The sequence below is a fragment of the Cannabis sativa genome, chromosome X, assembly GCF_029168945.1.
Source record: "Cannabis sativa cultivar Pink pepper isolate KNU-18-1 chromosome X, ASM2916894v1, whole genome shotgun sequence".
In the NCBI taxonomy this organism is placed as follows: Eukaryota; Viridiplantae; Streptophyta; class Magnoliopsida; order Rosales; family Cannabaceae; genus Cannabis; species Cannabis sativa.
The window spans coordinates 39,077,985-39,092,800 of record NC_083610.1 but is presented as its reverse complement, the minus strand read 5'-3'; the positions used below and the strand labels follow the sequence as shown (position 1 = coordinate 39,092,800).

The 14,816-nt window shown below is 39.5% G+C and overlaps 3 protein-coding genes across 3 annotated transcripts; all 3 read right to left on the bottom strand.

Annotated features, from left to right (window-relative positions):
• Nucleotides 1–203: 203 nt before the first annotated feature.
• Nucleotides 204–1,476, bottom strand: LOC133032683 (protein ALP1-like). Its single transcript, XM_061106819.1, has 3 exons — nucleotides 1,233–1,476; nucleotides 907–1,138; nucleotides 204–833 (listed from the first exon to the last, which is right to left on the bottom strand). The coding sequence occupies exons 1-3, from the start codon at nucleotides 1,437–1,439 to the stop codon at nucleotides 355–357; spliced, it is 918 nt and encodes a 305-aa protein (XP_060962802.1). The 5' UTR covers nucleotides 1,440–1,476; the 3' UTR covers nucleotides 204–354.
• LOC115714765 (uncharacterized protein At2g29880-like) lies at nucleotides 1,471–5,325 on the bottom strand. Its single transcript, XM_061106000.1, has 6 exons — nucleotides 3,496–5,325; nucleotides 3,094–3,422; nucleotides 2,563–2,898; nucleotides 1,990–2,480; nucleotides 1,592–1,737; nucleotides 1,471–1,484 (listed from the first exon to the last, which is right to left on the bottom strand). Exons 3-6 carry the CDS (start codon nucleotides 2,887–2,889, stop codon nucleotides 1,471–1,473), a joined length of 978 nt encoding a protein of 325 aa, XP_060961983.1. The 5' UTR covers nucleotides 2,890–2,898; nucleotides 3,094–3,422; nucleotides 3,496–5,325.
• Nucleotides 5,326–8,264: 2,939 nt separating this feature from the next.
• Nucleotides 8,265–10,801, bottom strand: LOC133032684 (uncharacterized). The gene is made up of 2 exons (XM_061106821.1): nucleotides 10,416–10,801; nucleotides 8,265–8,487 (listed from the first exon to the last, which is right to left on the bottom strand). The coding sequence occupies exons 1-2, from the start codon at nucleotides 10,796–10,798 to the stop codon at nucleotides 8,484–8,486; spliced, it is 387 nt and encodes a 128-aa protein (XP_060962804.1). The 5' UTR covers nucleotides 10,799–10,801; the 3' UTR covers nucleotides 8,265–8,483.
• Nucleotides 10,802–14,816: the final 4,015 nt, after the last annotated feature.

Genomic DNA, 14,816 nt, shown 5'->3' with positions numbered 1-14,816 from the left:
GTTGTTTGGCTAATGTTTTTAAAAACAGTTTTCCAAAAACAAAAAACAAAAAACATGTTTGGATGATGTAAAATAATTTGTTTTTTGAAAACAATTTTTTAATTTTAATTTTATTAGTTTTTTTTTCTATTTTTTTTTATTATAGCATCCTAAAATATTTTTTTATTATTCAATTTTATATAATTAAAAAAATAAACATCTCCTTCCAAAAAAAAAAAAAATAACATCTATATAGTTTTAATTTTCTTTTTTTTAAAAAAAAATAATAATTAATCTAAAATTATCATTAAGTACAATATGTCTAAAACGATAATTTTAATACTAAAATATTCTCCCATATTGAAATATAGTAAACTAATTCCTGTTTGTATAAGCACTCCACATAGCTTGAGCAATACGATCCCGACTGCGTGCCATAGCTGCAGCAGATTCATCTGATAAATTCACTTCAGATCTTGATACACTGGTGCTAGCTCTTTCTGTGTTGTCTTCTTCCTCAAATTCTTTTTCTTCCCATTCTCTAAACATATGATCATGATGTGTTCGTTGACGAATAAAATTATGAAGAGTGCAACAAGCAATAACTATCAAAGTTTGTCGACTCAATTTGTAACGTGGCATCATCTTCAGTATAGGAAAACGTGCTTTCAACACACCAAAACATCGTTCAATCACATTCCTTAATGAAGAATGCCTATAATTGAACAGTTCCTTCTTACCACGTGGTCGATTACCTCCATTATTATATTCTTGCAAGTGATATCTTTCGCCACGATATGGTGGAAGAAAACCTTTTGTACATGGGAATCCAGAATCCACAACGTAATATTCACCTAATATGCCAAAAAGAATAATTAGTATATGCATCATCACATAAAAAAAAAATCCATATTAGGCTTTCAATACCTTCTTTGGGCAATGGAAATTTATATTCTGGTTTTGTAATTGCATCTATAAATATCCTGGAATCATTTGCGGTACCTTCCCAACCGGCAGATACAAAAGTAAAAAACATGTCAAAATTACAAGCACACAAGACATTTTGTGTTACTACACCTTTCCGACCTCTATAGCTGACTTGCTTATCTTGAGGGACACATGCACTCACATGAGTTCCATCAATTGCACCAATACAATTCTGATAATACAAAACTATTAATTACCGATAAATATTTATACACAAATAATATAAGAAAATGTGAAGGTATATTATAATGAATTTAGTGAATTACCTGAAACCATGGATAATATTTTGAGGAATTGATAATACGTGAAGGAAGAGGAGTTTGAGTTGGGCGAATGATATCCTTCCCTAATTTACATATTGCCTTCAATGTTGAATGGAAGTGCCTATCAATAGTTTCAAGTGAATGTTGAAATCGGTCAGCTACAAATCTCATGCCCATATTTTGCCCAACAATTATAAGAAAGATAGCCATTGCCTCTTCAACTTTAATCTCTCGCGTGTCTTTAATGTAATTTTTCTGTTTTACACAAGTACACAATTCATTAAATACATTTTTATCCATCCGCAATAATTCATAACATGTTCTCTCGTGACCACCTAATAACTCTTTGACAAAATCTTCACCACTTAACACAGATGTTCTTTGAGGCACTTTTTCATTAAATGTCTCATTGTAATCATTTAAAAAGTAAAACATTAAGAAATCTGTGAAGTCATCAAAATCGCTATCTGAAGAAGAAGATGAGCTAGAGTCATCCATTTGATTGGTCCTGCAAAAATTATATTGACATACATAATTACTTAGAAAAACGAAGAAAAACTTATATATGAAAATTATAACAAAGTCTTTACTAGATTATCTTAGTATAACATATTGAAATAATATCAATCACACATAAAACTAGAACGAACTCAACTCCATTATCAAATATCCTATTATGAATTATTAAACTAATCTATCTAGCCAAGCTCTCCTTCTAAGAGTAGACATATTAATAAAGGTCTCTCTCCAAACTCGCAACTTCTCCACAGCTTTCATGTAGACATCATCACTAACTCCCTCTATTCCTTCAAGTACTTGCATACATTTTGTGACAGAAAATTCATCATTTCCACTTCCCCCTTCAATTGCATTTTTATTTTTTTCAGCTTTAGCTAAAGTTGTCTCAACTCTTACTTTAGCTACTTCCGTCCAAGCAGCAATTGCAGCACTCATTTGTTCTGATCTTTGTCTTTTAGCTTTTCGCTCTGTACTTGTTACAGAAGTTTTTGCTTCACTTCTAAAAACTTCATCAACAAGCCGAGTGCCCATAAAACTAGCACTATCATCAATGTCATTCAGGCCTATGCGCTCAGAGTCATTTTCAATTTCTTTTTCATCATCGGTGTTTGGTGGACCTAAAGCAGCAGACCGATGGAATTTACCACTAGCAGTAGACTTACTAAAAATTAGTTCCAACAATACATAATGATCACATCCTTTCTTGCGATAGATTGCCGCCTTTGGGTGTGCCTATAATAAAAAAAAAAACTATTTTTATCAACTTTATTTAAGACTAATTTCTAAATAAAAAATTGACTAAATTAATTCTTACCCTCAAATAATTCTCCCATATTTCATCTGGAGCAACCACAGTTTGTGTTGGACCATCCCATCCAAATCCGGTGTGTTTTCGTAGCTCATTAAATTCGCGATACTTAGTACGTAACCTATTAAACTTTTGCTTAACTTGTTTCATTGAGTAATTCCGCTTACTTTTGCATTGCAAGTCCTCAAGAATTTTCTTCCATAAATTTGAGCTAAATTGACCATTTTTCATATTCCCTTTATTCACTTCATCAACCATAATATCTATAAAAATCTTTTCTATAGTTGATCCCCATAAACAAGCATCATCAATCTCTACACTTTCACTGGCCATATTTCAAATCTAGCACAAAATTAAATGACCCTTTTATTTTTTCTATAACTAGATTATCATAATTGCATCAAATAACTTTTTAACATCAAACCGTAACATGTAAAAGTAACTGAATTAATTTAAAAAAAAAATACGTCATTGGTAAGAAATCTATGAACCAAGAGAAACCACTTAATACAATACATGGAAAATTATTATGCTAACCTTTTTTGGTGCGATTAGACCCTTCTCAAATGCATCTTGAATCATGCCAATTCTGGTAAACAGAAGATCAACAAAGCCAAATGCATGGTTAATCAAAGTATTCACAAATAAAATATATGGTTAGACTTAGAGGTACACCTGCAAACCTACCCTTCAAACTTCTCCACTTAGATTCATTTCACATTTTGTTTTTGTTATGGTTTTTAATAGTTTAAAAACAAAAAATGCAGCACCAACCAACCAACCTCGATTATAGAACCTCGAACATGCACCATACATATTGGGAATCGTTGTCCAACAATGTGTGCTTTATGAAATCGACTCCTAATCTATAATAAGAGATCAGTAATCAACAAAAAGTGGGGGGATAACAAATCTCAAAACAGTGCAAAATTGAATTACCTGCTTAAGATTAGCAGTGGTAATGACATCAAAATCTTTAGGTGTTCTTTTCAGGATCAAATCTCTAACACATCCACCCACTAAGTAGGCATCAAATCCTGTTATATTACAATCAAACCAAAGCACCAAAGAGTATAAGTAGAGCTTTTCTCACATATGAATATAATTACTGTAGTAGTGAAAGTTAATATTGATAAGCTAATTTAAACAGAAACAGCAATTAGTATATTACAATTTACAAACACAGATCTTTGAACAAAAGAATCTTACATTTCTTATGAAAGTACAGACAAATTTACCGAGATGTAATCTAGTTTGTAGCCACTGTTTTTCTTTAGATCATCAAAACAAACACAGGTATTGGACAATTAAAAGTAATATTCTTCATTATATTACTTCTAATACATGTTATATTCTTATTATCCTCAAACTGGGCGGAGTCTCCAGGCTGAGATCATTAGAATTATTCCAAGTATATTATATGGGCAAACATGATTTTGACATCTGAATTAACATAGGACCAATATATCTTATTTTGTACTAAGATTGCTATTTTGTCTTTAAATAGTGACTCAATCAAGTCTTATGATCATATCTAGTGTGCATACAGGGTCAGTTCTCTCTCATATAATCTCAACTACTTTCTACACTCTCTCATTCGAAGGAGTCACATAACATATACACACATATTTTACACTGATCCATTTCTTCTGTAAGTATAAATCGCCACCCTGAAATTGAAGTTTTAAGTGTGTTGACTTTTATTTTTTATGACTCAAGCTGCATGCTACTCTTATCATCATAATAACTACATTTAATAGATAATCTACAAAGATGGCTATCTGTTCACTAACACTCAATAATTCATCAAACCAGCATAGGTAAAAAACTTGCTAAATGAACAAGCTTCTGATGTAATTTGAAGAGACATAATTCACCCCTTTGGAGTTCAATGATGAAAAATATACTCATTATTGAGAAATCACTATTGACCAAGTAGTCAACAAAGATCTAAAATTGGAAAAAGAAAAAGTAAAAGCAAAAGGGTCAACCAACATTATCAAATTTAGAGTAACTGTGAAGGTGAAATATGAACACCCAAGAGTTTACTTAACTCAAGAGCTCTCTTTGATTCACTAAAACCACCTCCTGTTGAAGAAAATTCAACAAGACTTACACCAATCCAGATTACATAATAAAATACAAGCAAACAATCAAATCATTAGGAGTGTATTTAATCTGTTTAGTCAAACAACTCACCATTGGTCAATAATATATAAGGAATTCTCAAAGCACCTGTCAAAGAAGAAAGAAACGATTAAAAAAGTTACTAAGGAAAATCATAAGAAAAGAGAGTTGTTTTGAAGTAAAATTTAGACCAGAGTTGTTGTATAATCGTTTAAGAGCTTGAGACCGTCTATGTCGAACGCAATACCGAACGAAGCTCTATCAAATAAATCAAACCCTAACAACAGTTCAGATTCATGGGAGAAAGAAAAACAATGAAAAGCAAAGAATGCAAGGAAGGAAGACATACGAACCTGGCTCAATCTTCTCTGTAGCAGCCGAAACCCTAGCCGCCCAATAGGTAGCCGCTCAATGTTCTCTGCATCTTCTTTTGAAAGAGAAAAATAGAAAATAAAAACAAAAAACAAAAAATTGTTTTCTAAAAACAAGTTAGGGGTGTTTTTATAATTTTTGTTTTTTTTAACTCTGTTTTCAAAAAATTGATTTTAAAATTTTTGGCCAAACATGTACCTTGTTTTTAAAAATAGTTTTTTGTTTTAAAACACAAAAAACTGTTTTTTAGTATGCATGCCAAACATGCTCTTAGTCCTACAATTTTTGGACTTTCTCAATCTGATTTTGCCCTTGGCGAGATCCCAGATGTTGGGCCTTCTATTGTCTAATCTATAGAAATTCCTCATGAATGGATTTTTCAATCCCGTAAGCTCCATCTTTTCCTTGAACCTACTCCGGTTTGTTGGCCTATTGATAAACCTGAGAAACAAGACTTGTTTATGAAATTGATTAGGCCGGAGGCTATGGATAAATACAAAGCTCAATAATCAATTATCTCAAATCCACCTGATCTACTAGGTACTCGAAACTGCAAAGCTCATACTTGGTATACCCATGTACCAAGCTTTAGCAGGTGTTCGATCACGGAAGTCACTGAGAAATTGGAAGCCGAAGTGAATTCTATCCCAGTTGAGGAAGCTCTGTAAAGCCTAGAAGCTAATCTGGTTTTCTCGCAGGGTTTCACTGATTCGGGAGATCATTCGAAAATTAAAGGTCGAAGACAAAAGATTAAAGGTGAGGTTGAGAGCTCGGTGAGAAGGAAATCATCAGGGGTAAAGACTCGTCGTTGTAGGAAATTGACGAGTAGCAGAGGTGATGGTATCTCAGGTAATATCACTAATTTATTGGCAAGTTGTATTGATGTCATAGTTCACTATGATCAAAATTTTGGTGTTGGCGAGGAGGCGGCTAGAAGCATGCCCCCACCTCTCTAATGAGGTACCTATCTTGGAACTATCGTGGGTTATGAAGGCCTGTGGCAGAACGAACCCTTCGGGGTTTGATTCGGGAAGCGGAAGTGGACGTTCTTTTCCTTTCGGAGACTAAGGTAGGTGTCGAGGTAATAGTTCAAGTTCTGAATCGACTAGGCTTTATCAATAGTTGTTGTATTTCAGCTTTGGGGACTGCGGGAGGCTATTATTTATCGTGGAGATCAGGATTATAGTTGGAAATGGAGGAAGTTTTTGAGTTAGGTTTCAAAGCTAAAGTTTCCCCTGCACTTAGGTATGCTAAATGGAATCTCTTTTGTGTGTACGAGACCAGTTACAACAATTTGAAGATCACAGAAAAATCCAAGATTACTTTGATCACTGGATGATGATGGAAGATCTTAACGTCATCCTTGATGATTCTGAAAAAGAAGATGAGTGCAAGTTTCACTATAGAGAAGGGGACTTACTTAGAGACTTCTTATTTAACACAGAAGGTGTTGACTTGGGATTTGAAGGGGTCTTTTGCATGGCAAAATTCCAAAATTTCCAATTAAAGGGTTTGAAAGCGCCTTGATAGAGTAGTTACGGATACACAATGGTGCTTAGATTTTTTTTGAGGTTGAAGTTATTTATTATTTGATCTTAAGCTCAAATCATGCGCCTTTACTTGTGAAACTGTGGGATGTTGGGGAAAAGCTTAAATTTCATCTTAGGTTCATGAAAGTGTGGATCTCTAGCCCCCAATGTTGAGAGGTCATATTAGAAGCTTGGTGCTCAACAGTGCAAGGCAATCATAGTGTTATCATAATCGAAAAAATTAGCAATACGAAGAAGGCTCTTAAGATTTGGAATCAACGAAGTTTCAGGTTTTGTGATAGAAAATTGAGAGAGCTCAAACAAAAGTTATCTTTATGCCAGAGTGTGGCTTTTTCCCAATCAAGTCTGGAAGAAGAAGTGACTTTACAACTTGATATTTTGGATATGGAGAATAAAATGGAGCGAGTTTGGAAATAAAAATCTCAAGAATGTTGGCTGCGATATGGAGATGGGAACACGAAGTTTTTCCATTTAACTTTGATTCGAAGAAGGCGTAATCGAATTTGTTGTATTGAATCTTTGCCTGGATCTAAATTTGAGATCGAAGAATGATTGGAGATTATTTTCTAGCTAATTTTGCTGAGGTTTTCCATACATCAAACCCAGTGATTGACAATGATTTCGAGATTTTATTCTTAGATTTTATTTATGAGGAGGAAAACGATGAATAAATCCATAAAATAGTGTTCAAGTTGCACCCATTGAAGGCCCCAAGCTTGGATGGATTCTCTGGTATTTTTTTACCAAATTATTAGCATATTGTGGGTGGCTAGGTGTAATGCATGGTCAAGGAGATTTTTAGGACTAGTTTGCTGCAAAAACAAATGAATCACACCTTCCTCTATCTGATCTCGAAGGTGGAGAATGTTGTTGGGCTTGATTAATTCCGTCTGATAAGCTTATGTAATTTCGGTTACAAAATCATTTCTCATGAATCGTCTCAAAGAAATCATTGATAGACTTGTTTCTCCTAATCAATTTGCTTTTATTCATTGGAGATGGATTGTTGAGTGCTCTCTTATGGCATAAGAAGTTCTTCGTTTCATTATAGGTAAAAAGGCAAAAAAGGGTCTTAGGGCGGTTAAAACGGATATGAATGACCGTATTGAATTGTATTTCCTTCGACGTATGTTAAAGGCAAATGGTTTTAATCAAAAGGCTTTTCTTCTTCTTATGGCTTGCGTGACTTCAGTTAGTTTCTCGATCCTCCTCAATGGTGCTCTGTTGGCTCCCTTCAATCCTAATCGTGGTCTTAGACAGAGGGATCCCCTTTCACCTGTTCTGTTCATTCTTTGTAGCAAAGTCCTCTCTAAGCTGGTTTTGAGAGCTGAGTAGTTATGAGAGATCTTTGGGATTAAGATTTCTCGTGGTACTTCGCCTTTGTCTCACCTTTTCTATGCAAATGATGTCATTTTCTTCTTCTTCGATTAGTGAAGCTTCTGTGCTTTTGGAGTGTTTGCAGAAGTATGAAAGGTGACCTGGTCAAAAGATTATTTACAAGAAAAGAGGGTTGGTTTTTTTACCAAATACTAACAGAGTCTGTGTAACACCCTAACTATCTTAGGCGTATTACGTGATTTTTAAACGTACTGTGCAGCTCGTTGCTAATCAACGAGGTTTATGGAAAAACGTGATTAATTAAAATTTTGCTTTTTCATTAAACTTATAAACCATTTGACAAAAGTCTCGGGATCCCGATTTATAAAATATTTACAAAAGTTTTAACTGATTAACTTTTACATCAAAATGAAAGTCGTCTAACGACAGTTACAAAAATCTCAGCCGTGCTGTCCCGAGGATCGTACGCTCCAGGCCTAACCGCCCCGACATGTACAATCTCATAAGCTCGCTCACGGTCCATCAGCAACTGCCTTGCCTTTACCTACACATGAACGTAAACTGTGAGTCGACAGACTCAGTAAGAAAAGCATAATAATATCATACATGAAACTGACTGCCGTGTCCAACACGATACTGAGTCCCGCTACTGCCATGTCCAACATGGTACTGAGCACTACCGCCATGTCCAACATGGTACTGAGTTTTGAACGTTCAGGGGACGGTACTATTGACAAGTATCCTCCTGATCGGTCGAACCGGTCATACTCCGCCGCCGGTCATACTCCACTCGTACCGACGGGATAGGTCAATGATCGAACCACCAACCAAGTGTCGACTGATCGGTCGAACCGGTCATACTCCGGCCGGTCATACTCCACTCGTACCGACGTGACAGGGTTGGATGGTTCGAAGCCTAAATACATATCTAATGTAATCTAGCAGGCTTCCTACATGCACGCTAAACATGTAATCTACATATGCATACTGTTATACTAATCTTACCTGGATTCCGATTTCGTGTGTGCGGCCAACCCGACCGGAACCGAAGCCGAACTGGACATCGGCTCCTAAACCATAAAAATCACAACGCTATAAGTGACACGCTAAATCACTTCCCGGGGACTAAAACTTGAAACTAAAAGTTTCCCTATCGATAAAAAGCATGGCAATACCCCTAAAAACCCAAAAACGAGGAAAACTAGGGTTCTGAAAAATCCCCCAACCGGCAGACCGGTTGCCCAACCGGAATTCCGTTCGGGAAATTCGAACCCCCATCCGGAATTCCGGATGCTCAACCGAATTCGGTTCCTCGCAGTGCGACCAACTAAAAATCTCCTAACTTGACCAATTCAAACCCAATTGGTCCCAAACTTTCCAGACCTGTTCTATATGCCCCAAATAACAATTCTAGAGCATCAAACCTACCCAGAAATCACATAGGCAAAATTCACCATTGGAGCTCAAGCTTTGAGTTCCAAACTCAAGCTTGAGCAAAACCACCTAACATGCATCCTAACCTATTTAATTCTACTCAAGTAAGCATATAAACATCTCTGAAAACATACAAGAACACCCAGCAATTCACAGAAACATAATCACACTAATTTCATCAAAATCACACATTTTGCATAGAAAATTTCCAAGCTTTAACAATCTAACCTACATGCTTCTAACATAGCTTAATTCATTTCAATTTAACATGCTTACACCACAACAATTAACCACAGAATCACAGCAACAACAATCTATCCAAAACATGCATGCATTTCATTAAATTTACTTAAAACTCAAGAAAACACAAAAGGAAGTTCTAAGAGATCACACCTTGATTAGATTACACAAAGATGAGATGGAAATCACAAGAATTGGAGGAGAAAAATCCCTGCCCTAGCAGCCAAGCCTTGGCCGAAAAGAGGGAGAAAGAGAGAGCTTTGAGTGTTTGAAATTTTCTTAATTTTTTTGACTAAGTGATGAATGCTTGAGAAAAGAGGAATATAATCACATTTATTCATTTATTTCAGCCATGAATAATAAAAATAAACATTTATTTTTCCATCTCATAAAGCCACAAAAGACAAAACACTAATGGGGCAAAAAGACCATTTTGCCCCTCCACCATAAAATCATGAAACTCATACTAAAGGGGTATTTTTGGGACATTCTAAATTCCCGGCCATTCCCGACATTCCCAATGTCTAAAACCCGTCCCCAAATTACTAACATACTAAGTTGTGATTCCTATTGAGCCAAACGCCGAGTTCCAAAATACCGGACACCGGAAATGCGAAATATAAAAGCTACTGATAACATACTCATGCATATCTGAATTCCATAAATATCCATAATAAATTATTTAAATGGCTATAAATAATTTCATGATTAAACATAAACAACTGCTAATTTCCAAATTAACTAAGCGGGCTTTACAACTATTCCCCCCTTAAAAGGATTTCGTCCCCGAAATCTAACCTGAATAACTCTGGATATTGAGCTCGCATATCTGACTCAAGCTCCCAGGTGGCTTCCTCCACCTTGCTGTTTCTCCAGAGAACCTTGACCAATGCTATGGTCTTATTCCGAAGGACTTTATCCTTTCTATCCAGGATCTGCACTGGCTGTTCCTCATAAGACATATCTGACTGAAGCTGAAGGCTCTCATAACTGAGTATATGAGAGGGGTCTGAAACGTATTTTCTCAACATTGAGACATGAAATACGTTGTGCACTGCTGATAAGGCTGGAGGCAATGCTAACCGATATGCCACTTGACCTATCTTCTCGAGAATCTCGAAAGGTCCTGTAAACCTAGGGCATAACTTGCCTCTTTTCCCGAAACGTTTAATCCCCTTCATCGGAGATACTCGCAAAAACACATGGTCCCCTACTCGGAACTCAACATCTCTACGTTTCGGACCGCGTAACTCTTCGTCCGCTCCGTGAGGCAAGCATTCTAGCTTTTATCTTTTCTATTGCCTCATTGGTCCGCTGAACTGACTCCGGACCTAGGTATTTCCTCTCCCCTGTCTCATCCCAGTGGATAGGGGATCTACACTTTCTACCGTACAACAGTTCATAGGGTGCCATCCCTATCGTACTCTGATAACTGTTGTTGTACGAAAATTCTATCAATGGCAGATATTTACTCCATGAACCCTCAAAGTCCATAACACAGGCTCTCAACATATCCTCCAATATCTGAATTGTCCTTTCGGACTGACCATCTGTCTGAGGATGGAATGCTGTACTGAATTTCAGCTTCGTACCCATTGCCCGTTGCAAACTTTGCCAAAATTTGGAGGTGAATTTCGGATCCCTGTCCGAAACTATAGACTTAGGTACCCCGTGAAGTCTCACTATCTCCCTGACGTACAGTTCTGCCAACTGATCCACTGAAAATGTTGTTCTGACCGGCAGAAAATGAGCAGATTTCGTAAATCGGTCCACCACTACCCAGATGGAATCATACATACCCGTGGTCCTAGGTAACCCGACCACAAAATCCATCGTAATATCCTCCCATTTCCATTCTGGTAGGGTTAGAGGCTGCAACAACCCCGCCGGGTCTCGATGTTCGGCCTTGATCCGCCGACGGTGAGGCATCTCGATACGAATTCTACCAAATTCTTCTTCATACCGCTCCACCAGAAGTACGGTTTCAAATCTTGGTACATCTTGGTGGTGCCGGGATGCAGAGAATATGGAGTAGAATGAGCCTCCTCAAAGATCTCGTTTCTCAATTCCACACTGTTCGGAACACAAACCCTGGCTTTATACAAAAGCATCCCACTATCTGACACTGAAAAGTCTTTGGCTTGACCAGCCAATACCTCATCTCGGATTTTCACTAACTCTGGATCCGTCGTCTGAGCAACCTTTATTCTTTCTAACAGGTCAGATTGCAGCGTCAAGTTGTGAAGCTGACCTACCACAAACTCAATGCTGGATCTAACCATATCCTCAGCTAGCTGGGGTGAGATCTGAACCATGCTAGCTACTTGCCCGGGACCCTTTCTACTTAGGGCATCGGCCACTACATTGGCTTTTCCGGGATGATAGAGGATCTCGCAATCATAATCCTTCACTAACTCCAACCAACGCCTTTGTCTCATGTTCAAATCTTTCTGAGTAAAGAAATACTTGAGACTTTTATGGTCGGTATAGATCTCGCACTTCTCCCCGTAAAGGTAATGCCGCCAAATCTTCAGTGCAAAAACCACTGCGGCCAATTCTAAATCATGAGTCGGGTATCGCTGTTCATAATCCTTTAACTGACGGGAGGCATAAGCGATAACCCGATCGGCTTGCATCAATACGCACCCCAAACCCTGTTTGGATGCGTCACAGTAGACTACGAACTTCTCCTCGTCCGAAGGCAAAGCTAGTACTGGAGCAGTAATCAATCTCTGCTTCAGCTCCTGAAAACTAGCTTCGCATTTATCTGACCAGATAAAACGCTGATTCTTCTTTGTAAGCTCGGTTAGGGGCATTGAAATTTTGGAGAACCCCTCCACGAACCTACGGTAGTACCCAGCTAATCCCAAGAAGCTTCGATCTCATCCTTGTCTTCGGTCTCGGCCAATCCCTGACGGATTCAATCTTCCCGGGATCCACCTTGATCCCATCTTTACTCACAATGTGCCCTAGGAAGGACACCTGAGACAACCAGAACTCACATTTCTTGAACTTGGCGTAGAGCTTATGTTCTCGAAGTCGTTGCAGTACCATCTGAAGATGTAACTCATGCTCCTCTTCTGATTGAGAGTACACGAGGATGTCGTCGATAAACACAATCACACAGATATCGAGGAAATCCTTGAATACTCTATTCATCAGGTCCATGAATGCTGCAGGAGCATTGGTTAGTCCAAACGACATAACCAGAAACTCGTAGTGTCCATACCTAGTGCGGAAAGCCGTCTTTGGAATGTCCTCCTCTCGGATTCTCAACTGATGATAACCCGAACGGAGATCAATCTTAGAAAAGACCGTCTTCCCCTGAAGCTGATCGAACAAGTCATCGATCCTAGGTAATGGATATTTATTCTTCACCGTCAGCTTGTTCAACTCTCTGTAGTCGATGCACATCCTCATAGATCCATCTTTCTTCTTCACGAACAAAACCGGGGCTCCCCAGGGTGACACACTGGGCCGAATGAACCCTATGTCAAGCAACCCTTGGAGCTGAATCTTTAATTCCTTAAGTTCAGCTGGAGCCATCCTATACGGGGCTTTGGAAACCGGATCCACCCCTGGTGCCAAGTCAATCACGAAGTCAATCTCCCGCTGAGGTGGTAACCCTGGAAGTTCTTCGAGAAAAACGTCTAAAAATTCCCGAACTACTCTGATGTCCTCTGGCCGAATGGTGTCTGGCCGAGTGGTGTCCACCACCACGGCCAGAAACCCTAAGCACCCACCGTGCAATAATTCTCTCGCTGACATAGCCGAGATCACCGGGATCCGAGATCCCTGAACCGAACCCACAAACACGAACGGTTCTTCACTTTCCGGTTGGAAGACCACCATCTTCCTCTTACAGTCAATGCTCGCCGAATATTTAGATAGGAAATCCATTCCTAAAATAATATCGAATTCGACTAAGCTCATCTCTATCGATCGCCGCTTAACTCTCTACCATCTATCCCGATCGGCATAGACCTAATCCACCTATTGGAGATAACCAATTCTCCGCTGTGTAACAGGTTCCAAACCCTGATTCATATCTATCATAGGGTCTACCCAACTTACTAAAGACTCTGGCCGCCACATAAGAGCGTGTAGCCCCAGAATCAAACAGCACTGAATAAAGCGAGTCGTTAATAAAAAGCTGACCTGTAACAACCGATGGGCATCCGCATCGGCTGCGTGATAGCGAACACCGGGCCGAGGTGGGTATCGCCTGGAGCTCTCGGTGCCTCCGGCCGAGGCCCGGGGACATTCCCTCTTGAAGTGTCCGGGCATGCCACAATGAAAGCATCCCTGCACCTTGCACTCACCCCGATGATGCCTCTTGCAGCTAGGGCACTCGGGATAGGAGAATCGGGTCTCATTACCACCAGGACGACTCCCTCGTTCGGTTCCCCCGAACCTCTTGTTCGACTCGAGCCGCCGAAGCGGTGGGTGCCCTCTTCCTCTGATCAATGGCCGAACCACTACTCCCCCTGCTAAAGCCTGATGCAGGAGGGGTAGGAGCCCCGCCACCAACCGGAGTACTGACTGAATCTGACATGCACCCCACTGCGCCCTCGCCCGCAAGTGCCTTCTCCACCATCCGAGCATAGGTGGTGCCGTCGTCGGTGGTAATCATCGGGTCATGCCCGATCTTGGGATTCAACCCGTCCGGATACTTCTCCTTCCCCGCCGAAGTCGGTCGGCACAATTCCCGAGGCTAACCTCGCCAACCGGTCAAACTGAGTAGTATACTCAGTGACGCTCATGTTCTCCCGCTGGGTCAGGTGAACGAACTCTTTCCTCTTGGCGCTTCTGACCGCCTCATTATAATATTTCGCGTTGAAGAGTTCTTGGAACCTCTCCCAAGTCATGGTGGTGACATCGTGAATCTGAGACACCATGTCCCACCATACCAGGGCGTCCTCCTGGAACTGAAACGTGGCGCACACCACTCTGTCGTTACCGGTGACACCCATGAAATTCAGGATTCGGGTAATCACCGTCAGCCACTGCTCGGCTTTCGATACATCTGGACCTCCCAAGAATACCGGAGGTGCTTGCTTCCGGAACCGCTCATACAAAGGTTCCAATCTGTGGGCCGCCACCACTATCTCGGCACAGGCGGCAGGGGCAGGTGCCACCGGTACAATAGGCACCGGAACCGGCAGGAGCACCCCTCGTCTCAACCTCTCGAATCTCGAG